General features: G+C 50.8%; 1 protein-coding gene across 1 annotated transcript; it reads right to left on the bottom strand.

Moving 5' to 3' along the window:
- Window positions 1-12: 12 nt before the first annotated feature.
- On the bottom strand, window positions 13-4,544 carry LOC144737924 (uncharacterized). The gene has a single exon (XM_078620807.1). The coding sequence runs from the start codon at window positions 3,533-3,535 to the stop codon at window positions 185-187; it is 3,351 nt and encodes a 1,116-aa protein (XP_078476933.1). The 5' UTR covers window positions 3,536-4,544; the 3' UTR covers window positions 13-184.
- Window positions 4,545-23,186: the final 18,642 nt, after the last annotated feature.

The raw sequence follows: 23,186 nt of genomic DNA, 5'->3' as shown, positions 1-23,186 counted from the left end.
CCAACGCGACAACTGGCCCGAGGGCTGGGCGACCCTCAATGAATACTGTAGCGCCGCGTGGTCCGTTCTGACTGTAAAGTGACGACCATAAAGATATGGCCTAAACTGCTGCACAAAAAAAACAATGGCAAGCAGCTCACGACGGGTGACACAGTAGCGCTGCTCCGCCGGAGACAACACCCTACTACCGTAGGCGACAACTCTTTCGACACCCCCAACGACTTGGGATAGCACCCCCCCCAATGCCCGTGTTGCTAGCATCCGTGTCCAGCAAAAAGGGACTGGCAAAATCGGGATAACACAAGGGTGGGGCACCCACCAAGGCGTCCCGGAGGGAGCGAAACGCGGCCTCCTCCTCCGGTCCCCATTTGAACTTCACTCCCTTCGCCGTTAGAGCGTGCAAGGGTTTTGCAATAGTGGCGAAGTGCTCAACGAACCGCCGATAATAAGAAGCAAACCCGATGAAACTACGCACGTCGGAAACGGACGTAGGTGTCGGCCACGAACCGACACAATCCGTCTTCGCAGGATCGGTGGAGATCCCCGAAGAATCGACAATGTGACCCAAGTATCTAACGGACCTACGAAGGAGGTGACATTTGGCCGGTTTAAATTTCAACTTAGCCGATCGCATTCGCAAGAACACCCCTCTCAATCGCCGGAGGTGTTCCTCAAACGTTTTACTGAAAACAATGACATCGTCCATATAAATCAAGCATGTATCCCACTGCAAGCCCGACAAAACCAGCTCCATAAGTCGCTGAAACGTCGCTGGAGAGGAGTGAAGTCCCATGGGTAACCGGTTAAACTGGAACAGCCCCCCTGGAGTCCGAAATGCTGTCTTAGGTTTCGACTCTTCGTCGAGCGGCAACTGCCAAAACCCCGATAACAAATCAAGAGTCGAAAAATATCGCGCACCAGACAATGCATCGAGGGACTCATCCATCCTGGGGAGCGGATACGCGTCAGCCACAGAGATCTTATTCAGGCGACGGAAATCAACGCAGAATCGCAGGGACCCGTCCTGCTTCTTAACCAGCACAATAGGCGCTCCCCACGGGCTAGAGGAGGGCGAAATAATATCGGCTTCTAGCATATCGTTAACAGCCGACTGAACATGTTCCTTCTCCACGGGACTCAGTCGGAAGGGATTTAGCCTGACCGGCGCCGCATCGCCCGTTTCAATGTGATGGTGCAACAAATCCGTGCACCCAATGTCATACTTATGTTTACTGAATACATCAGAGAATTCAATGAGCAACTCGCGCAGCGCACCCAACTGCGCCGCCGACAAATCGTCCGAGGCGGCACATAACGAATGGACCCACTCAAGGTCTTCCCTTGGCTCAACGTTCCGCGCGGGGCTCGAGCCCACCTGCGCAACCAACCCATCATCCCCAGGGACCTGCGCCGCGTGAGCCAGCACGGTGCCCTGCGGAATGACAGCTGGTCGCGACCCCGCGTTCAAAACCATCACAAACGGATCCCTGTCAGCCCGCACCAAAGTGTGAGCCACCGATAAATCAAGACCCCCGACAGCCTTGTTAGAAGGACCCAAAAGCATACTCTGTCCCGAAGCCTCCCTCACCCATGGTTTCCGCAACCGGAGGGGAATCAACATCTGTGAACCCGGGGGCACTTGCACTGTCTGCGTCGCCACCGCTTGTATCGTAGCGCACGCCGTCCGAATGTCAGTAGGGCCCGTCAAAAATGAAATCCGGCGACCCGATGGCAGTTCAATGCATCGTTGATCGATAAGAATTTTAATGGGCATTTTAGCCAAAAAGTCAGTGCCCAAAAGACACGGAACTGCCAAAGAAGACGAAACGAAAACGGGTCCCGACAATTTGATATCTCCAATGCAAATGGACGCCCTAACCTGACCGATAATGCCCAACGATCCCCCATTAGCGGCGTAAAATGGCACATCCACTGGAAGCAGCGGACGACATTGGACCGGAAGAATATTATAAATGAGGTCCGATATAATAGTTGCCGATGCCCCCGTGTCCACTAACACCCTAATCTCAACCCCATCAATAGATCCCGTAACAACGGACGAACCCGCCGAAGCAGCCACAATTCTATGCCCCAATTCCGCCCATTCAATGTCTCCCTGGTCCCGGCCGAACCCCCCTCGCCGAACCGAATCCCCGAACCTTAACCGGCCCTCCTCCGCCGCAACGCGGCGTCCCATGTGTGCCGAATAAACAGGCCGAGCGTGTGAGGTGCCGCGACTTGCCGGGGATTGTAGAGATGACTTGGGCTCTCGGTCGTCGTCCAGCCGAGCTCCCATGGCGCGCTGCCGCGGAGCGCGGCACCCGGACGCCACGTGGCCCCGGAGGCCGCAGTTATAGCACGTGACGAGGGTCGGAGTAGATCTTGGTTGCTCCGACTTTCGGCCCGATCGCAGAGGCGACCGGGCCCCCGGCCTCCAGTCCCCTGGTCGTCCCGTGGCGAACGCCTCCTCTCGTGGGCTGACGACTTGGGGTTCGGCGACCACCAAACCCGGGGCTGCGACGACAGCAGCGTTGCAACCAACGCCTTGCTTCCGTTGCAGGGCCTCGTGCGCTTGAATACTCGTGGCGACTCTCAAAGAAGAAATATCAATCTCGTCAGCTGTGTTGATAGGGACCCCCAGGTCCTGCGCCAACTTGAGCAGCTGCTCCAAAACCATCGCGTCTTGGCCCTCCTCGTCCATCCGAGGGAACGCAGCATCAGCAAGAGCCAGCAACGCCGTGCGATAGGCCAGCGCGGTCTCCGTGGCCGCTTTCCGTCTTGCGTAGAACTGATGGCGGCACGTAGAGGGAGGCCCGTAGACCCTGGCCAACAACCCCAGCGCATCCTTCAGCGTGGAGCGGTCCGACTTCCGTGCAGCCCTGAAGGCCGCGAGCGCATCGTCGTCCAGCATGGCGGGCAATGCCCGCAGCGCCGTAGCATCGGACCACGCTGACATCTCTTGATGCGCCAAAAACCTTCGCTGAAATTGGCCCCAGTCTCCGCCTTCCGCCTTGAAGGCTGACAACGTGGGCAGGCGCTGCTGAAAAATGAAGTCATCCGCCTCGTGGTTCCTCTCCGCCTGTCCGTCGGTGTCTAAGATGGCGGCTCCAGCAGCAGACGTAAGATGGCGGACCCCCTCGCGCGCTGATGACGTCGATGCGCGCGCTTGGGAACCCACCACCACGTGGCGCTCGCCGTTCCCGCCAAAAGTAGGCCCAGGCGCAATGGCGGGAATCCCCCATTCGTTTTGGCGGGAATCTGCGGGGCGACCTTGTAAAATGTCCCCCACCGTCCCCGCTCCTCCCGACGAGCTGATCTCCGCCAAGATGGACGCGGCGGCGAGCAGCAGCTCCGCCAGTCGGGAGTGCGCCTCACGAAGCCCGGCGTCTGTCCCCGGTCGCTCGGCCGGCGCCGTCGACGGACCCTGCAGCGTGGGCAAGTCCTCTTCCTCACCCCCCGCCACCAGCGGCCCCGAGTCGTCCAGGTCTTCCTCGCGGTCAATCCCGTGGGTCCTACGGGTCTTCCTCGTCTCCATACTTGGAAGCCCGTTTCACTTCTGACGCCAGATGAAGTATTGGAAAATGACGGCAGGAAACTCCTTGACGGGAACACACTTCTTTTATTAAATCTTGACTTGTAACAATACAACGCGTGGCCTCTCTTCTTCACAATGCGCTTCTCTTGACTCTGGATTCTGTGCTGCCGGCTCTCTGTGCCTCGTGTAGACTCCGCGCCTCGGCTACACTCCTCTCTCGCCTCGTGTAGACTCTGTGCCTCTGCTACACTCTCCACTCGCCTCGTGTAGACTTTGCATCTCTCTCTCTGGCTACACCGTATGCATACTCGGCTCGTGTAGACCTTCCTCTCTCGCTGGCTACACCGTATGCATACTCGGCTCGTGTAGACCGTTCTCTCTCGCTGGCTACACACTATACATTACTCAGCTCGTGTAGACCGTTCTCTCTCGCTGGCTACACACTATACATTACTCAGCTCGTGTAGACCGTTCTCTCTCGCTGGCTACACACCCTACATTACTCAGCTCGTGTAGACCGTTCTCTCTCGCTGGCTACACACTATACATTACTCAGCTCGTGTAGACCGTTCTCTCTCGCTGGCTACACACTTATACCTTACTCTCCTCTACTCTCCATTACTCTCCTCTCCGGGCTCTATCTCTGCACCTTCGTATTCATTCTTAGATGGTTCCACTTCCCCCCTGCTCCTCTGTGCATCACCTTATATACCCCTTCTTCCCGGGAGACGGAGCGGATGCGGACCTCAACGTCGGCACCGCTCCTCAGTTACCCAATCCCCACGCGCTATCCCTACGATCCGGTTCCGCTCAGCGCGTGTTTCCACTCCCCGACCAATCACACCGCGCTGCTACCCGATCACTCCCTCTGGGCGCGTCACCGGCACACAGCCAATCAGCAGCACTACCCCCACCCGCGCACTGACGCCTGCTCCTCCCCGTCAGCGCGCGTCACCACACACACACCCGTACATACGCGCTGGCACACGACATATACACCCAGCGCGTATCACCACTACATACGTACCAACGGCGTTTTTCCCATTTAATCTGGATACTCTTGGGTCGCGCAATACGCACGATTTCCACAGGTCCCCTCCATGGTCTCAACAATTTAGGGGACGTAGCCAACGGTTCATGTAGGCAGTGCAGCCAGGCCTTATCGCCTGGTTTCCAATCGTGTGTATACACCTTTTGTGCATGCAATCTTTCGTTAGCGATCTGGCGAGACCTTGAATTCAACCTCGCAGCCTCTCGCGCTTCAGCCAGTTTGGCGATATTAAATTTGATGTGGTCGGCCAATTTAGACTTCGCACGTGGCTGGGAAATCCCCAGTTGGACATCCATGGGCAGATCGGCCTTCCGCCCATACATGAGAAAAAATGGGGAAAACCCCGTCGCCGCATGGGGGGCCATTCGATAGGCCGCGAGTACCCCAGGTACCTGTAAGTCCCAATCAACCTGATCGTTGCAGACCTGTTGGCACAGCATAAAAGTAATCGTCCTGTTTAGACGTTCAACCATTCCATCAGTCTGCGGGTGGTACGGGGAGGTACGCACTTTCTTCGTACCCAACAGGTCGCACACCTCGCGCAACAAAACGCTCGAAAAATTCTTTCCCTGGTCCGTCAGCAAGCATTCGGGGGCGCCCTTGTCCAAAACATAGCCCTGGATAAAGGCGTCCGCCACTGCCGCAGCCGACTGGTTGGCGAGTGGCCACGCCATGGGCCATCGGGTGAAGTATTCTACGCCAACCAGCAGGTACTTGTTACCCCTAGGTGTAGCGGGAAAGGGCCCCAAGATGTCGAGCGCAACCAGTTCGTTCGTGCGCGAAGCCTGAATGGATTGTAGCGGTGGATTAGCCGCTATTGGTGGCGGTTTTCTCTGAGCGCACCCCACACATCCCTTGAGGATGTTTGCCAAGTCGCTCCCCATACCCGGCCAATAATAGTCCCGTTGGAGTAGGGCGAGCGTTTTATGAAATCCCAAATGCATGAGTCGTTCGTGAGCAGCCAGAACGACTCTACCCCGCAGAGCAGATGGCACAACGAGCGTATGACGCCGGGACATATTGTCCCACTTCATCAGGAGGCCCTGTCTGACCACCCAGGAACCGACCCGCGTCTCCCCCCCCCCGGGAGCCTCTGCCTTTCGACGCAACGTGAGTAGGGAGCTGTCGGCCATTTGGATACGGCCCCACTCAATAAGAGGCAACGCGAGTAACGAGTCCCCGCCCGTGGGGGCGGCGGGCGCGTCGACCCGCGGAGTGTCAGTGGCGGCGAGCAAAACTTCCGCGGGGACGGCGACAGGGGGTTTACACTGCGCCGATCCCAGAAGACATGCGCATTCCGAGCGAGGCGACAACCGTGACAAGGCATCCGCATTCGAGTGCCGCAATCCCTTACGGTAAATTGTCATGAATTGGTAGTCTTAGAGGACCTCCAGCCATCGGGACAACTGACCGGAGGGTTGCGCCACCCGCATTGCGTATTGGAGAGCCGTGTGGTCCGTACGAACAGTAAAATGACGGCCGTAGAGATATGGCCTGAATTGCTGGATAAAAAAAACGATCGCTAGCAATTCACGACGTGTCACACAGTAGCGTTGTTCCGCAGGTGCCAAAACTTTGCTACCGTAGGCGGCCACCCGTTCGACCCCCCCGACCACCTGTGAGAGCACTCCCCCGATACCCGTGTTACTGGCATCCGTGTCAAGCAGGAACGGTTGCGTGAAATCGGGGTAACACAAGGGAGGAGCCCGCACTAAGGCGTCCCGAAGGGAGCAGAATGCAGCCTCCTCTTCCGGCCCCCAGTGAAACCTTACCCCTTTAGCCGTCAAAGCGTGTAGGGGCCTGGCTATGGTGGCAAAATGTTCGACAAAACGGCGGAAGTAGGAGGCGAATCCTATGAAGCTGAGGACCTCAGTGACTGAGGTTGGCGTTGGCCATGAGCTGACGCAGTGCGTCTTAGCAGGGTCTGTAGAGATCCCTGAACGGCCAACGATATGCCCCAAGTACCTGACCGATTCCCGAAGCAGGTGACATTTAGCCGGTTTAAATTTTAATTTAGCGGAACGCATCCTGAGGAACACCCCTCTCAATCGTTGGAGGTGCTCCTCGAAAGTCCGGCTGAAAACGATGATATCATCGAGGTAAATCAAACAGGTGTCCCATTGGAGTCCTGACAAAACCAATTCCATGAGCCTCTGGAACGTGGCGGGAGCGGAATGTAACCCCATGGGCAATCGATTGAATTCAAATAGGCCTCCTGGTGTCCGGAAAGCGGTCTTCGGTTTCGATTCCTCATCGAGGGGCAATTGCCAAAATCCCGAAAGCAGGTCAAGCGTCGAAAAAAACTGTGCTACCGCCAAGGCATCCAGCGACTCATCCATCCTGGGGAGTGGATACGCGTCGGCCATCGAGATTTTATTTAGGCGGCGGAAATCCACACAAAACCGCAAGGACATGTCCTGTTTTTTAACAAGGACGATGGGAGCACCCCACGGACTGGAAGAGGGCGAAATGATGTCGGCAGCCAACATGTCATTAACACCCGACTGCACATGCTCCTTCTCGGCAGGGCTGAGGCGGAAGGGATTCTGCCGAATTGGGGCCGCGTCACCCGTCGCTATGTGGTGGCGCAACAGGTCCGTGCAGCCAATATCGTACTTGTGTCTGCTAAACACATCAGCGAATTCGAGTAGCAGGCCCCTCAACGCTCCCAACTGCATACTAGACAAGTTACTAGACCCAGCACACAACGAGTCCAACCATTCTGTCTCCTCCTCCAATGGAGGATGCGTATCGAGGCTAGAATCCGCATGTGCAATGAGCTGTTAATCGACGGGTAGCGGCGCCGCGTGAGGCAGCACCGTGCCCTGTGTAATAACAGCTGGCCGCGACCCCGTATTCAGAACCATAACGAACGGATCCCTGTCCGCCCGCACCATGGTCTGAGCTACCGCTAAGTCGAGGCCCCCAACAGCTCTGTTTGACGGCCCCAACAGAACACCTTGTTCTGCCGCATCCACCCCGAGGGGTTTTCGCAATCGAAGGGGTACCAACATTTGCGATCCCGGGGGCACCCGCACAGTCTGAGTTGCCAGCGCCTGAACCGTTGCACAAACTGTGCGTATTTTGGTAGGACTTGTCAAAAATGCAACACGCCGACCCGATGGAAGCTCAATACAGGCCTGATCGACGAGAATTTTAATGGGCATTTTAGCCAGAAAGTCCGTACCCAGTAAACAAGGAACTGCCAGGGATGATGACACAAAAATAGGACCCGCCAATTTGATATCGCCAATACAAAGTCGCCGGAATCTGTCCGATAATTCCCAAAGATCCCCCGTTCGCCGCGTAAAACGGTACGTCCACCGGAAGAAGGGGTCGACATTGGACGGGGAGGATGTTATAAATAAGGTCCGAAATGATAGTGGCCGACGCACCCGTGTCCACCATCACCTGGACCTCAACCCCGTCAATAAAACCCGTTACTACGGACGACCCGGCCGACGCAGCCACTATCCTGTGGGCCAACTCGGACCATTTGACTGCTCCCGGGCCGTGTACGAACCCCCCTCACCGAACCGAATCCCCGGCCCCCATACGCGGTACCCCCACCGCGAAGCGGCGACCCGAGTGTGCCGTGTATGTGGACCGAGCGTGTGGGGTGCCGCGACTTGCCGGGGTTAGCTGGGACGACTTGGGGCCTTGGTCGTCGTCCGGACGTGGTCCCGTGGTGCGCTGACGCGGAGCCCGGCACCCGGACGCGACGTGACCCCGAAGGCCGCAGTTGTAACACATGACGAGGGACGTCGTAGGTTTCGGTTGCTCCAGCTTGCGGGACGATCGTATGGGAGAACGACCTCCCGATCTCCACTCCCCCGGTCTCGACACGGTGAAGGCTTCCTCCGGAGCCGTAGCAGTCTGAGGCTCGGCGACCGTCGCGGCAGGTGTCGCGATCCCCGCCGATGCACAGACGACCGTCCACTTGCGCTTGAGGACCTCGTGTGCGTGGATACTTGTAGCAACCCCCAAGGAGCAGATGTCCATTTCGTCCGCCGTATTGATTGGGACTCCCAGGTCGTGAGCCAACGCCAGCAGCTGCTCTGTCACCATGGCGTCCTTCCCCTCCTTGTCCATGCGGGGAAAGGCGGCGTCCGCCAGGGTGAGCAGCGACGTGCGATAGGCGAGCGTAGTTTCTCCATCCATCTTACGCCGTTCGTAGAACTGGTGGCGACAGGTCGAGGGCGGTCCGAACACCTTAGCCATGAGGTGTAGCGCGGCCTGGAGCGTTGAGCGGGACGACCTTGGGGCAGATGTGAAGGCCGCGAGTGCGTCGTCGTCGAGCGTCGCCGGCAGCGCGCGTAAGGCAGTGGTGTCGGACCACCCCGACATCTCTTGATGTGCGAGGAACCTTCGTTTGAAGGCCCCCCAGTCGCCCCCGTCCGCCTTGAACGCCGTCAGCGCGGGCAGTCTTTGTTGGAAGACCTGGTCGTCGTCCTCCGATGAATGCTTTTCCCGCGCGCCGCTGTGGTTGACGAAAATGGCGGCTCCGTCGGCAGGTGCATGGTGGAGAGTTTTGGCGCGCCGATGACACGGGCTGTGTAGAGTGGAGGTCCCCGAACATGTGGTGTCCACGCTTTCCGCCAATCGATGGTGGACCCTCAAAGTTGGCGCCAATTTCAAAACTTTCGGCGCGGAGCGCGTTCTGGCGGGATCCCTCCGGCCACGCTCCCTCCTCCAACCTCGTTGTCGTCCTCCCGCCTCCAGAAGTGGTGATTTCTGCCAAAATTGAAGCGGCGGCGAGCAGCAACTCCGCCAGGCGGGAGTGTGCATCCTGGAGGCCGGTGTCGGAGGCGAGCGGAGCGTCGGCCATCGCCGCGAAGTGCTGCATCGGCGGCATCTCTTCGTCCTCGCCTCCCGAGGCTTGTGGTTCCAGTACGCCGTCTTCTTCCCGATCTCGCTCGTGGGTACGGGTAGTCTTCCTAGTATCCATCCTTTTGAAGACAGGTTTACTTCTGACGCCAGTTGTAATGTAGTAACTTGGCGGGAGACGACCTTGCGGGTAGCACACTCTTTATTAACACCAACTTATATTACACGGGTGGCTAACTGCAGCCTAACCCACGGGGTTCCCCTGGCTACACCCACACGGGCTCTTACGCCCCGTAGCTTCTCGGAACCCACCCGGCTGGGGTGTCAGTCTCGACTCTGGGTCCCACAGCCTCGTCCCACATGGACGTCAGACCACGGGTCCCACAGTCTCGCCTCCGAGCCGCACAGGGTCCTGGCCCTTACAAGGACAGCGGGACTAGGGGTCTCAGGGCCCTACCTCTTCAACTCCGTCTTCGATCTTCAACTGGTTAACAACTCCCCGAGTGCTCCCGCGCGTCCCCCTTTATAGTCCTCCATGCGGACGTCGCTGAGAGCACCCACCCCAGTTGACCAATCACTGCGCGCTGCCCACGATCCTATTTCCCACCTTGTGTCAGCGCGCACAACCACGCACCCCGCGCTGCCCCGTGATCTATCACTGTCGGCGCGCGTCAACACCACCACTACACAGGCACTGCACTCCAACGTGGTACCCCTGCTGTCCCAACTACTGAGCCGAAATATATTCACTGACATCAATGTGCAGGTATGTCCATGGTCTGGTGTAGTAATTGAAGGGGGATCAGGATCAAATTGAAAATGTTAAATTACAAGGTGCGAGAGAGTAGGATGGTGTGCAGTCTGTCCTTAACATGAAGATACGACGGACCTCATTAACATGTTCCATGTTGGTGATCCAAGTATTCTATGAAAATGTCTAACTTTTGTCCTCGGAAGTATTTCAATATAAAAAATAACATCACATTCCTATCTGCAAAATAAAAATACCTCACATAGCACATGATGTGTAACGTCCTGAGATAACCTCATGCATGATAACGTCATTGAGAGCACATGGGGAGGTGCACGCGCATTGGCCACGAAGCCAGATGCAAAGTTAAGCCTTTTGGCACTAGCTGCCTCCTAATCTATGGTGACTCTTTAATCAATTTGGCCAACATCCTTAAAGACGAGTCCCTAATAGCAGCAAAACTTTGTACTAAACTCTTGTTCACATTGAGTCATCTTGATGATAGTTTTTGTGCCTCCACTTTACAAGACAATAAGTTAAAGCTTTACACCTTTAGTTGGATAATGTAAACATCATCAACAGATTGTGTTATCGATGCACAAACATCAAGTGAAGTCAAACCTTTGCCATTAGCACTGCCATTTAACTGAAACACACGCAGAGTAGCCTGGCAGTGAGTCTGAAAATTTTCCAATGCCTGGAACATTGCTCTGTTCGAAGCAACACGCTATGTGCCTGTGTCGGTGCAGGAAGTGAAAGAAAGGGAGCAGTGGAAAGGCAGCGAGAAGGCGACTGAATACCTGCTGGAGCTGGTATTGGTGATAAGACAACAAAAGGTCAAGCAGTTCTGGATGGTGCTGTGGGAAATCAGGACAACCTGCTCACACCTGGAGAACATTTTTAAGCAATTCTAAATGGGGAGCAGGAAAAATGTGGTGCAGTAAATCTTTTTTCCCTCGCACTACCTGTCTGTGGAATTCCCCACCATCTTCTATTTTCTCAAGTTCTTTTAAAAACCTTGATCGATCCATCATGAGAGTTTTTGTGCCCCCACATTACAAAAAGACCCATCACATCTTATTAACTCCAATCTATTGCACCTTCAGCAGTGCAGTGTGTTGTTGGCCAATTGTCTTTTCAGGGAATTCTTATCGTTTTGTGCCTTTTGTGTTGTGTTGTAATTTTAAAATGATGGTTGTCAATTTGATGTTTGATCAAATGGTGCATTAGGTAAGATGGAACATAAGTTAACATTGCACATTTGGAATGTTCAGCTTTGCATTTCCAATGCATTTTGTTTAACCAGGTGAGAACTCAAGAGACCAGAATGAGTCTCATTTGCAAGAGTGACCTCAGTAACCAAAATGGCAACCACATTAAAATGAAACAATCACAACAGTGAAACCAACATAAATTCGTGCAAAAATAAATGTGTTAGAGAAAAATTAAAGTGCATAAATATAAATTGATATTAAATTAAATACATTTCCGATAAGAAACTTTGCTCGGACAAATTACTTTTTAAAACCAATTGTAGTAATATTAAGTTACAAAAAATGTATTTAGGATGTAATCAGATCTGTATCAATTATATTTACAAGTGAAGTTTTCATACAGAATCGACAGCTCCAAATCAAATTGTGCTTGAGATAGACAAATAACCAATTACATTTTGAAGCAGTGGAATTCATAACATTGACTAATATTATTTGTCCTATATGTATGGGATGGAGTGTTGCCCCGTGCACATGTAAATTTTCTCCAGTTTCCCGCCACATGCATGGACACTCATTCATTCTCTGAAAACATTCATCTCTGTGCCTGTGTTTGTGAACTATACAGCATTGTGGGATGTAGTTGCATAAATGCTGCTATTTGAAAAATCCATATTATTAGTAATTCCACAAATTTAGGGCATTACATTTTTGTCATATGTTTAACTTCGGTGTTGTGGGGCACCTTTGACTTTGATCTTCTGATTATTCATGGTGGGAGGAAGTGACTATTAAATCTGGTTCACAACTGCTTCTAGAACTATTGCGACTTAATGATTGTAACAGTCCTTGGAAAAAAATCACAAAACGCCTTTGTCCTCACCATATCAACCATTCATGTTAAACAATTCTAGATCGTTTGTGGGAGGGCGGGCTATACCCCACATCGCCGTGCTTATGGTGATGGTGCATGGCGTGGAGGCGTGCGAGGTGTAAAAGTCCCGGGTTGTTGAATATGTAGTGGTTGAAACCAGCTTTATTTGGGTGTAACTCATTCTGAGTCCTTTAAAGCTTCAACACAGAACACGCCTCAGCTTTTGCTGTGAGCAGGCTCTGAGCATTTCCTCCTCGTAGAAACATGCGTTTAGATTATATAGATTATTTTGCTCGTATAAATGCTATCATTTGTGGCCAGGTCGCTTTTGAAAAAAAGCTAATAGCTCAGTGAGCTTTAGTTGGCAATAAAACAATTAAATAGTTTTATTTGTGTATATATATATTTTAAGTGATTTGTTTATCTTTACTATACTTTGCAGTCCTATCGTGGTTTTGTATTGTTTGTTTAAAAAAAGAGCTTCATAGCTCATCGGATTCCTCCAGTATAAATACATATTCTGATTCTGATTTTAATTTCAAGTAAAGCTCTGCTCGTAAACGAAGACTTTGTCGAGCTTATGCTTAAAGAATAGCTCCCGAGCACACAAATTACTCGGTAAGATGGCCATTACATCAAGACGTGCTGAGCAGGGCAGCTCAAAGTCAACGTGGCTTTACGGAATACGAGTCTATACAACATTATCGAAAGCTTGCTGCTATACAGTTGGTAAATGTACTTTTTACATTACGTAAAACACATTATTATTTGTATAACGACACCGATATATAAATCAGACATTGTCCACTTCTGTATTGTTCTACTTAGAATTTCCCAAAATAAACTAATGATTACTTTACTAGGACCCATTTCTTAAAGAGAGGGTCCTTGCCGATAAGAATTGTCAGTTCACCAGCATTGGTTCAAGCAAGCCTGAATGCTGATCAGACATTTAATGTGGAATCCGGATCGAGAGTGTTTTGTGCTGAACGCATGCCACACGATCTTCTGGGATATATATCACAGATTATCTGATAATCTACTTTGATACATATGCAGTCATATTTCGAGCACACTTTAGAGAATAGATTTTTTTGTTTCTGTGAATTGCAACATTACTATTGGCCATGCTAATAACAATGCTGAGTCACACTGGGTGCGACACAGGAATTCACTGCGTGAGAATGACAGTCACCCATCAGCACAGGTGGGGGCAGCAGAGAGACTGCGTAGTACACCGAGACATCTCTTCTTGGGCACCAAAGGTATTTTCACGAAGAGACACGTGGAGGTGGTCATGGTAGGCTGGATTGTCTTGGTTACACGTCTATTCATACATATTCGTCAGCCAGTTGTCTTTGTTATCATTTGACTTTTAACAAGTGCAGTTCTGAATGCTAATTTGCAGCACTTAATGAAAATGTCACGTTATAAAATCACTTTTTTATTACGACCTGCGTAGGTCTTGTGTGGTTTATTAGTCAATGTATCGATCAACATTTCTGAGGTTTCCTGTTGGTGAGGTCTCTGAACTGCAGAGGTTTAATGATTATAACGTAATAAACCCATCCCCAAAACGGATTATTTAATTATTAATACTACATGACGTAAATAACTGATTATTTCGTGTTTTACCTGAGTTAGATATCCAGCCATGGGTACCATCAATGGTGGGAAATTTCTGAAACAGTCCTCTGTCCCCACCCTCCCGTCACCATCAAGCACCAACCATTGTGATGCAGTACAGTCAAATAATCCCAATGACTGAGACAGTGGAGAGACCTATAAGACGTAAGATTGATTAGGGGCCCTACGTTATTCATAGTCACAATGTACTGTTATTGAGTGAATTCTGTTACAGGTGACTCTACGTGACACAGCGTTAGAAAAATAAATGGAGAATCATCCTTGAAGTGGACGTCAGCTGACACAGCGACAGAGCAAATCGACAGCCTCCTCCAATCCGTGCAGGGGAGCCGGTACACCCTTCTCGCCCTGTTGCACTTCACGTCCAGAGACGTTTTGTGCCACAGTCTCCTGCTGCCCACATTCGCACTGCGGACTGTCACGAAGTAGGACCCATCAATGTTAAAAGCTGCACACACACCCTGATCACAGCGGGAGTGGTTCAACTGGATCCACTTAAATTTCGATTTAAAGCTTTCGTGACTGCAGGGATTCATCTTCTTGGTTCGTTCGGTAAAGTCACGTAGAAGGGAAATAATAAAATAATAAAAACAAAACATAATAAAATACAATTCTCACGACGTTTCGGCCACAACGCAAGCAGCCGTCCTCAGGTGAAGAACAGGTCTGTCCATAAGACAGCGTTTGAATGAACACCACCAAGCTTGGCAGCGTATATTTAAGCTGGGTTAGAGGAGGAAGGGCGCCTTGGCAACGGAATTTGCATATCAAAAGAGACATTTAGCATATTTATGGGAAACGCAGATATGGGATTAGTCACTACTTGTGGAATGCGTAGGAGGTTGGGGGGGGGTTCAAAGTCATTATGCCCGTGCATTATGTAGGATTAGCAGCAACAAAGGGAGGAGGTAGGGTTAGCAGTAATAAAGGGAAGCAATTTTAATAGTAAGGAGCTGCAGCAGCCAAACCACGTAAAAAAACTAAAATATAAACTACTTCAATATCAATATACTAAATATATCCTCTAATAAGCTGAGCTACTAACAGTAACTCATACATTACAATTCTACGTCGCAAAAAATATAATTTGCCTCCAGCTAAACTTTTTCCTTACATCACAAGGTTCTACCCCGAACTACAGTGAGGGAAAAAAGTATTTGATCCCCTGCTGATTTTGTACGTTTGCCCACTGACAAAGAAATAATCAGTCTGTAATTTTAATGGTAGGTTTATTTGAACAGTGAGAGACAGAATAACAACAACAAAATCCAGAAAAACGCATGTCAAAAATGTTATAAATTGATTGGCATTTTAATGAGGGAAATAAGTATTTGACCCCTCTGCAAAACATGACTTAGTACTTGGTGGCAAAACCCTTGTTGGCAATCACAGAGGTCAGACGTTTCTTGAAGTTGGCCACCATGTTTGCACACATCTCAGGAGGGATTTTGTCCCACTCCTCTTTGCAAATCTTCTCCAAGTCATTAAGGTTTCGAGGCTTACGTTTGGCAACTCGAGCCTTCAGCTCCCTTCACAGATTTTCTATGGGATTAAGGTCTGGAGACTGGCTAGGCCACTCCAGGACCTTAATGTGCTTCTTAAGCCACTCCTTTGTTGCCTTGGCCGTGCGTTTTGGGTCATTGTCATGCTGGAATACCCATCCACGACCCATTTTAAATGCCCTTGGCTGAGGGAAGGAGGTTCTCACCCAAGATTTGACGGTACATGGTCCCGTCCATCGTCCCTTTGATGCGGTGAAGTTGTCTTGTCCCCTTAGCAGAAAAACACCTCCAAAGCACGTTTCCACCTCCATGTTTGACGGTGGGGATGGTGTTCTTGGGGTCATAGGCAGCATTCCTCCTCCTCCAAACACGGCGAGTTGATCTTCTTGGTTCTTTCGGTAAAGTCACGTAGAAGGGAAGTATTAAAATAATAAAAATAACACATAATAAAATAATTCTCACGACGTTTCGCCACAACGCAAGCAGCCGTCATCAGGTGAAAACCAGGTCTGTCGAGGCGACAGCGTCTGAATGAAACAGCACCATGCTTGGAGCATATATTTAAGCTGGGTTGGAAGGGGGGGGAAAGGGCGCCTTGACAAAAGAATTTGCATATCAAGAGAAATTTAGCATATTTATGGGAAATGCAGGTATGTGATTAGTACTACTTATGCCCGTGCATTATGCAGGATTAGCAGCATCAAAGGGAGGGGATATGGGAAATGCAGGTATGTGATTAGTACTACTTATGCCCGTGCATTCCGCAGGATTAGCAGCATCAAAGGGAGGGGATATGGAAAATGCAGGTATGTGATTAGTACTACTTATGCCCGTGCATTATGCAGGATTAGCACCGAAAGAACCAAGAAGATGAATCCCTGCAGTCACGAAAGCTTTAAATCGAAATTTAATGGCGAGTTGAGTTGATGCCAAAGAGCTCCATTTTGGTCTCATCTGACCACAACACTTTCACCCAGTTGTCCTCTGAATCATTCAGATGTGCATTGGCAAACTTCAGACGAGCATGTATATGTGCTTTCTTGAGCAGGGGGACCTTGCGGGCGCTGCAGGATTCCAGTCCTTCACGGCGTAGTGTGTTACCAACTGTTTTCTTGGTGACTATGGTCCCAGCTGCCTTGAGATCATTGACAGGATCCTCCCGTGTAGTTCTGGGCTGATTCCTCACCGTTCTCATGATCATTGTAACTCCACGAGGTGAGATCTTGCATGGAGCCCGAGTTCTTTTGTGTTTCTTCCATTTGCGAATAATCGCACCAACTGTTGTCACCTTCTCACCAAGCTGCTTGGCGATGGTCTTGTAGCCCAATCCAGCCTTGTGTAGATTTACAATCTTGTCCCTGACATCCTTGGAGAGCTCTTTGGTCTTGGCCATGGTGGAGAGTTTGGAATCTGATTGATTGCTTCTGTGAACATGTGTCTTTTTTACAGGTAACAAGCTGAGATTAGGAGCACTCCCTTTAAGAGTGTGCTCCTAATCTCAGCTCGTTACCTGTATAAAAGACACCTGGGAACCAGAAATCTTTCTGATTGAGAGGGGGTCAATACTTATTTCCCTCATTAAAATGCAAATCAATTTATAACATTTTTGACATGCGTTTTTCTGGATTTTTTTGTTGGTATTCTGTCTCTCACTGTTCAAATAAACCTACCATTAAAATTATAGACTGATCATTTCTTAGTCAGTGGGCAAACGTACAAAATCAGCAGGGGATCAAATACGTTTTCCCCTCACTATATATACTGCCAGAGACAAACCCAACATTAAATTATATACTGCATTATTATACACACCCTATACCTTAGACTATACATTGTAATATTACACTATGTATTATTCTACCCACCCTACTGTATACCACACTGCTGTATATTCACTATACAATTACGATACTATATATTACGTTATACATTATATTAAACATTACACTTTTATACTATTTATTATTGTACAATCTGCTATACACTATACCATTGACTGTCGCGTGAAAGGTACTAAGAGGAAGCAACGAAATATGTCAATGGGAGAGTGGTGAAAGCAGACTTGCAGCGGAGCAAAGACTCCATTCCCTGCGGAGAATACAAAAGATATATAGTCAATGCCAGTGAGTGGACTGTGGTCTGAAAGTCACCGTAAACGTGAACACAATCAGTTAAGATCCGAAATTATTACGTCCTTCCAATGATTATTACGTCCTTCCAATGATTGCTGAGCCAGAATCCATCTTACTCTTTGTTTTTTCGGTAAAGTCACGTAGGTAAAAAATTTAATTAAAATTAATAAAAGTTATAATAGAAATAAAATAATTAAAATCACGACGTTTCGGAGGCAACACAAGTCTCCGTCATCAGGTGGGACCGTCACAGCTAGATTTGCTGTATCAAATGAGGCAGGGATTCCAAGATGCAAGTTCTTAAATACAAGTTAAGGGGGAGGAGGGGGGGGAGCTTATCAGAATGTGGTAGCCAATGAATGGAACGTATTGGGAGGGGGGGGGGCTAAAAGAGAACACGAGGTGTACGTGTACGTGGACGTGTTTGTGCGCAAGCCCCTGTTGGTGCACATGATAACGTATTGGAAGAGGGGGGGGCTAAAAGAGAACACGAGGTGTACGTGTACGTGGACCTGTTTGTGCACACGCACCTGTTGGTGCACATGATAGAAGAGAACGAAAATGCCCATGTTGTGTTTACCAGTGTTGGGTGACAATCAAATACGAAAAAGGAGAGTACTGTTAAACGCTGGGGATGTTAACACTCGTAAAATAGTGCTTGTCAAATAAGATGGTCCAAAAATGCGTAGTTAAATCTTTTTTGCATGGTTAATGTGGATACTTCCACATCTTCCAGGACATCTGGCCAACATGGAAGAATTTGTGAACAATACGCCCAAGCTGCGGCTCTGAATATTTCCCTCTCGTGGAGGTTCTTTTGCAAGAAATTGTAGAGCTGCAAATTTATATTTTATTGTGTTAAGGCCATGGAAATGCCTTAACATCTATTAAATTGTTCTCGAATTACACGGGATACATTTTATCATTGGTGCTTGGTGGAACATTATTATGAGAACCGTTATCCTGGTTGGCTGCCACTACACCTGCCCAGTGATAAAGTTCAACGTATAATAATGATGATGATAACCGATAATTGTGCAAATTTGGAGCATGACACTGGCCAACAATGGCTGGCTCGTTTCTAATGACGCCAGGGTATCTTTGACATTCACTCTGAATGAGACGGAGAGTAATATTGCATAAACCTGCAGTAATGACCAGGACGGCCTGCCCGGATTCAAACCGCCAACCTCCCCAACAAGTGGTGAACGCGCTGCTGCGGGGCCCAAACACCTTAACGATGATCCACTGTGACATCCCTTGATTGATGTTTACGTGACTATTACGTTATGCCACATGCGCCAAGCCAGTGTTCCTAACCCGTGCTTCAATCAGGAGGGAAATCAAACTCAGACGAATATTTTACACATTTACCTTTTTACTCTGAGGAACTCGATGTACATTTAAATGATATAGGCAATTTACTCCAACGCGAGACATCTCCATGAGGTGAACCACGACGCACTGCAGCCTCGCCCTCAGCAGGGCTCCTCACTCAGTAGCCGTGGACTTCACTATTCTGGCAAATCGCCCGATGGTGCTGGATGTAATTACCAACGAAACGTCGTACTACTCAAATTGTAAATTATGTAGATTTACTCTCCAACAGACCGGTGGGCTGAAGTAGTAACTATTTGGCATTTGTTTACGTGACAGATCCCTTACTAATTGGCTGTGTCGGGTGGTGGAAGGTTACGACACACCAATACTTACGCGATCTTACCCTAAAAACCTTTATTATTATTAATACTGTTCATAGCTCTCTTTCCCCCTCACAATCTTGCATATAGTGACAGCATCCCTGCAACATAATTACAAACTTAGTTTTACACTCTTTCATTACAAGACACGACTTCATTACATTGTTCACCTGCCACTAACATGCCTCCCAGAAGAACTGTCAACATTATCTATGCAAACCATTTCCGAAACAACTTTAGAAAATACAACGCATGCTTCCCAATGACATATTTTAGCACCACTCAACTCATCCCAACATCTTCCTACATGACAACATTTGAAGCGCATGGCCAGGTATATCATGGCATTGCTAGTCTGCTGCCACTACCAAATGACCAACCTACATTCCTGCAGATCTACTACATGTGTAGTGCTTGAGATACGTGTCATGCGCTGGGGTCGGTGTGCGCGCACGCGGCGGACAGTGAGAGCAAATGAGGACACAGGGCGCTGATTGGCTGGTCGTTGTTGTTGTCCAAATTAAGGTGGCGTGATGTCTAAGGGTGGTAGCAGGTGGCAGGGGGTAATTAAGGGTGCAGGGCGCTGATCGGCCGAGAGGGGTTGTTGTCGGAGAACGGCGCCAGTGTGTTTGGAAAAACATGCCACGTGGCAGCGGGGGCTGGGGGCGAGTGGCGTCGCGGGGGATGCCCTGATTAATTAGGGATTAATTGGTTCGGGATAAAGTCAGGGGTTTGTGGGGGAGACGGGAGTTCGCGCCTGGGAGGAGACAACGGATGGAGAGACGAAGCAGCAGAGTGAGTACAGCGTAGGGTAGCAGTGGAGAAGTGTAGGGTAGCAGTGGAGAAGTGTAGGGTAGCAGTGGATAAGTGTAGAGTAACAGTGAGAGAGTCGGCGGAGGAGTAGAGGGGAGCGAGTGAGGCCGGCGGAACGCGGCGAGCGAGCATGGAGAAGAGTTGTGGGTCGGTGTGAGCGGAGGAACATTGAGCGATGTTGACGGACGCCGACATGTCAAAGAAAGTCACAAAGAGGAAGAACGTACCGGCGGGCTCGTCGGCCGACAGCAGCGATGCAGACGTGATACCCCCGTTGGGGCTGGAGGCTCCCGCTCCCCCGACGGACCTAGCTGATGGGGCGCCTCCGCGGGAGGAGGGTGACCCGGACGACGATGACGAACCAAGCCCGCCTCATGTATGGAGGGCTGCGATGGCTGAGTGGGAGGCCAGGATGACGGCGCTTGCGAAGGAGTTCTAACGATTCATGCTAACGATACGGGAGGCGCCGACGGGATCGGACCAGCCGCCGCACGAGCTCGCCACACCTGCGTAGGCCAGCGGCGCTGCTGTGTCTCCCGATACACCAGGAGCGGAGCTGGACGCCGATAAGGCACCAGGGTCGCCGACTCCGAGCTCACGACACCGGCTGCATGTGGAACGTTTTGATGCGAAAGTTGGCAACTGGACGGCATTTACATGACGGTTTCGGGCAGCGTACGAGTCGCTCGGGTGGATGGAAGGTGACGCGTTACGGGCCCTGCCGATGGCCCTGGACGACGATGCTCTGGCGGCGTTCTACGATATTCGCGGCAATGCAGGACATTTACGAGCCGCGATCGGTTGCCAAGCGCAAGTTTCAGTTGAGACAGCGGGCGGAGACGGATCTCCCCTCGCGTACCGCAGTGCGTTGTTGACCCTCAGCCAAGCGGCTTACCCGGTGATGGACCATGCCGCCCTTGACTCCTTGGCCCAGGAGAAGCTGTTGCTGATGGCGAAGGAGCTACGGGTCGTCCTTTCACTTCCCAGCAACAGCGACGATGACGGGTCGTCTTTGCAGATCGCCAGGAACATCCAAGCCAACCTGGATCTTCGCGACGAACCAGTGGCGGTGACGGCACAGCCTCTGGTGGTATGCACCGGCGCGGCCGGGGGCCCGTTGGAGTTGGTGGAACCGGGGTCGCTGGCAGCAGCGCCCGCACGGCCGCTCGTAAGCTTGCCTCGCCGCCCCGGGATGTATGGATGTGGCGCCCCGCTGACATGCTACGAGTGCGGGCATCGAGGACACTTCGCACGGGACTGCTGGAGACGGAGAGGCGTCTTCCCGAGGACGTCGGGAGACTACAACCGCGGATTCTCCCCATTCCAGGACCAACAGGCGAGTCATGACACATTTAATACATGGCCGTATCCTTCACCTCACCCATCCACGACACCACACACTGTAAATCCCCCTTCGTATGATTCGTACGGGGTGCGTTGGCTCATTGTGTTTTGGGAGCTGCGCCGGGTTCGTCGGATGTAATGGTGCTTGTTCAAGGGATACAGGTTAGAGTTATTGTCGATACAGGGGCTTCTGCGCCCCTCATTTCCTTGCAAACTTTTCGGTTTTTTGCCAACCTCGCCCCAGGCTTTGGAACCAGTGGATGGCCCGTGTATAGCGGCAAATGGGGGCAGTTTGGGAATTTTGGGTCGCGTGCTTGCAACGATTCAAGTTGGGGAGGTGTGTGTAACGGGATACATTTTGGTTTCGACTGTTCTGGCCGTGCCATGTTTGTTGGGCACAGATTTTTGCAAAAGATGCCCATTAAGATCTCAATTGAGAGAGGACATTTGGAATTGCCATCGGGGAAGTGCCTTAAATTTCTGGGAACTCTATCTAAATTTGCTCATGTAAACGCTGTTGTGCAGGCGGTGGTTAGTCGCATGGTGTGCATTCCGCCTGCGACGCAGATGCTTGTGCCGTTATGCTTAAAAAAGGGCCTGCGTCCGTGCCACGGCATTCGACACCGTCGAATGCCGTGGCACGGACGCCCTCCTTGGTCGGAGCTGTTACGATGGTGCTGGCAAATTGCGAACCATTTATTCAGATTGTTAATACGGGGCACGAGTCGGTTGTTATTCAGGAAGGGACTACGTTAGCGCACGCGCCGGCAGCGCGGAACTCAAATGGGGATGCGTGCTTGGCAGCAGGGGAAGGAAATGTACTGCCACGGGATGATGAGGAACTGGGCTGGTTCCGGGATTTGTATGATTGTAATGATGATTTGACACCCGAGCAGCGGTCACGTCTTCGTTGTCTGCTTTGGGAATTCAAGGACGTTTTTAGCTCGGGGAAATATGATGTTGGTCGCACGTCCCTGTTGAGGCATCACATTGACACTAAAGAATGCACCTCTGATTCGCTTAAACTCTCACCGTGTGAGCCCGCTGGAGAAGGATTGCATTCGGAACACGGTGGACGAAATGTTGCAACAGAAGATCGTCTTTCCTTCTTACAGCCCGTGGGGGGCTCCAATTGTATTGGATAAGAAACGAGATGGTTCCCTGCGATTTTGTGTTGATTATCGTAAACTAAATAAGATTTTGGTGGCGGATGCATACCCGCTTCCGCGCATTGATGACTCGTTGGACGCCTTGTCCGGCGCGAATTTTTTTCCACTCTTGACCTCTTATCAGGCTTTTGGCAATTGCCCTTGGACGAGGAATCTAAACCGAAGACGGCATTCCGTTCGCCGCAGGGGTTGTTCCAATTTAACATGCTTCCGATGAGGCTGCACTCTGCGCCAGCCACCTTTCAATGATTAATGGAACTCGTATTGTCCGGATTGCAGTGGGAGTCATGTTTGATATACCTTGACGACGTCATTGTGCTCAGTAAGGATTTTGAAGGACACTTGCAATGACTACGAGCTGTGTTTGGCTGGGTACGGGACACCAATTTGAAATTTAAACCCCAAAAATGCCAATTGTTGAGAACGTCTGTCAAATATTTGGGTCATGTAGTCAGCGAGGCGGGGGTCGCCACTGACCCGGAGAAAACGAGTTGTGTACGCACGTGTCCAGTGCCGAAAACAATGTCGGAAGTGCGTAGCTTCGCGGGATTTGCGTCGTATTACCGTCGATTTGTTAAGGATTTTGCCACGATTGCGAGGCTGCTGCATACACTGACCGCGAAGGGT

Source organism: Lampetra planeri, chromosome 75 (genome assembly GCF_965212315.1).
Source record: "Lampetra planeri chromosome 75, kcLamPlan1.2.h2, whole genome shotgun sequence".
In the NCBI taxonomy this organism is placed as follows: Eukaryota; Metazoa; Chordata; class Hyperoartia; order Petromyzontiformes; family Petromyzontidae; genus Lampetra; species Lampetra planeri.
The sequence above is the reverse complement of the archived record's forward strand: the minus strand, read 5'-3'. Positions and strand labels throughout refer to the sequence as shown.

Coding starts and splice junctions, on each gene's coding strand:
- LOC144737924 (XM_078620807.1), bottom strand. CDS start 3,535: ATGGAGACGAGGAAGACCCGTAGGACCCACGGGATTGACCGCGAGGAA.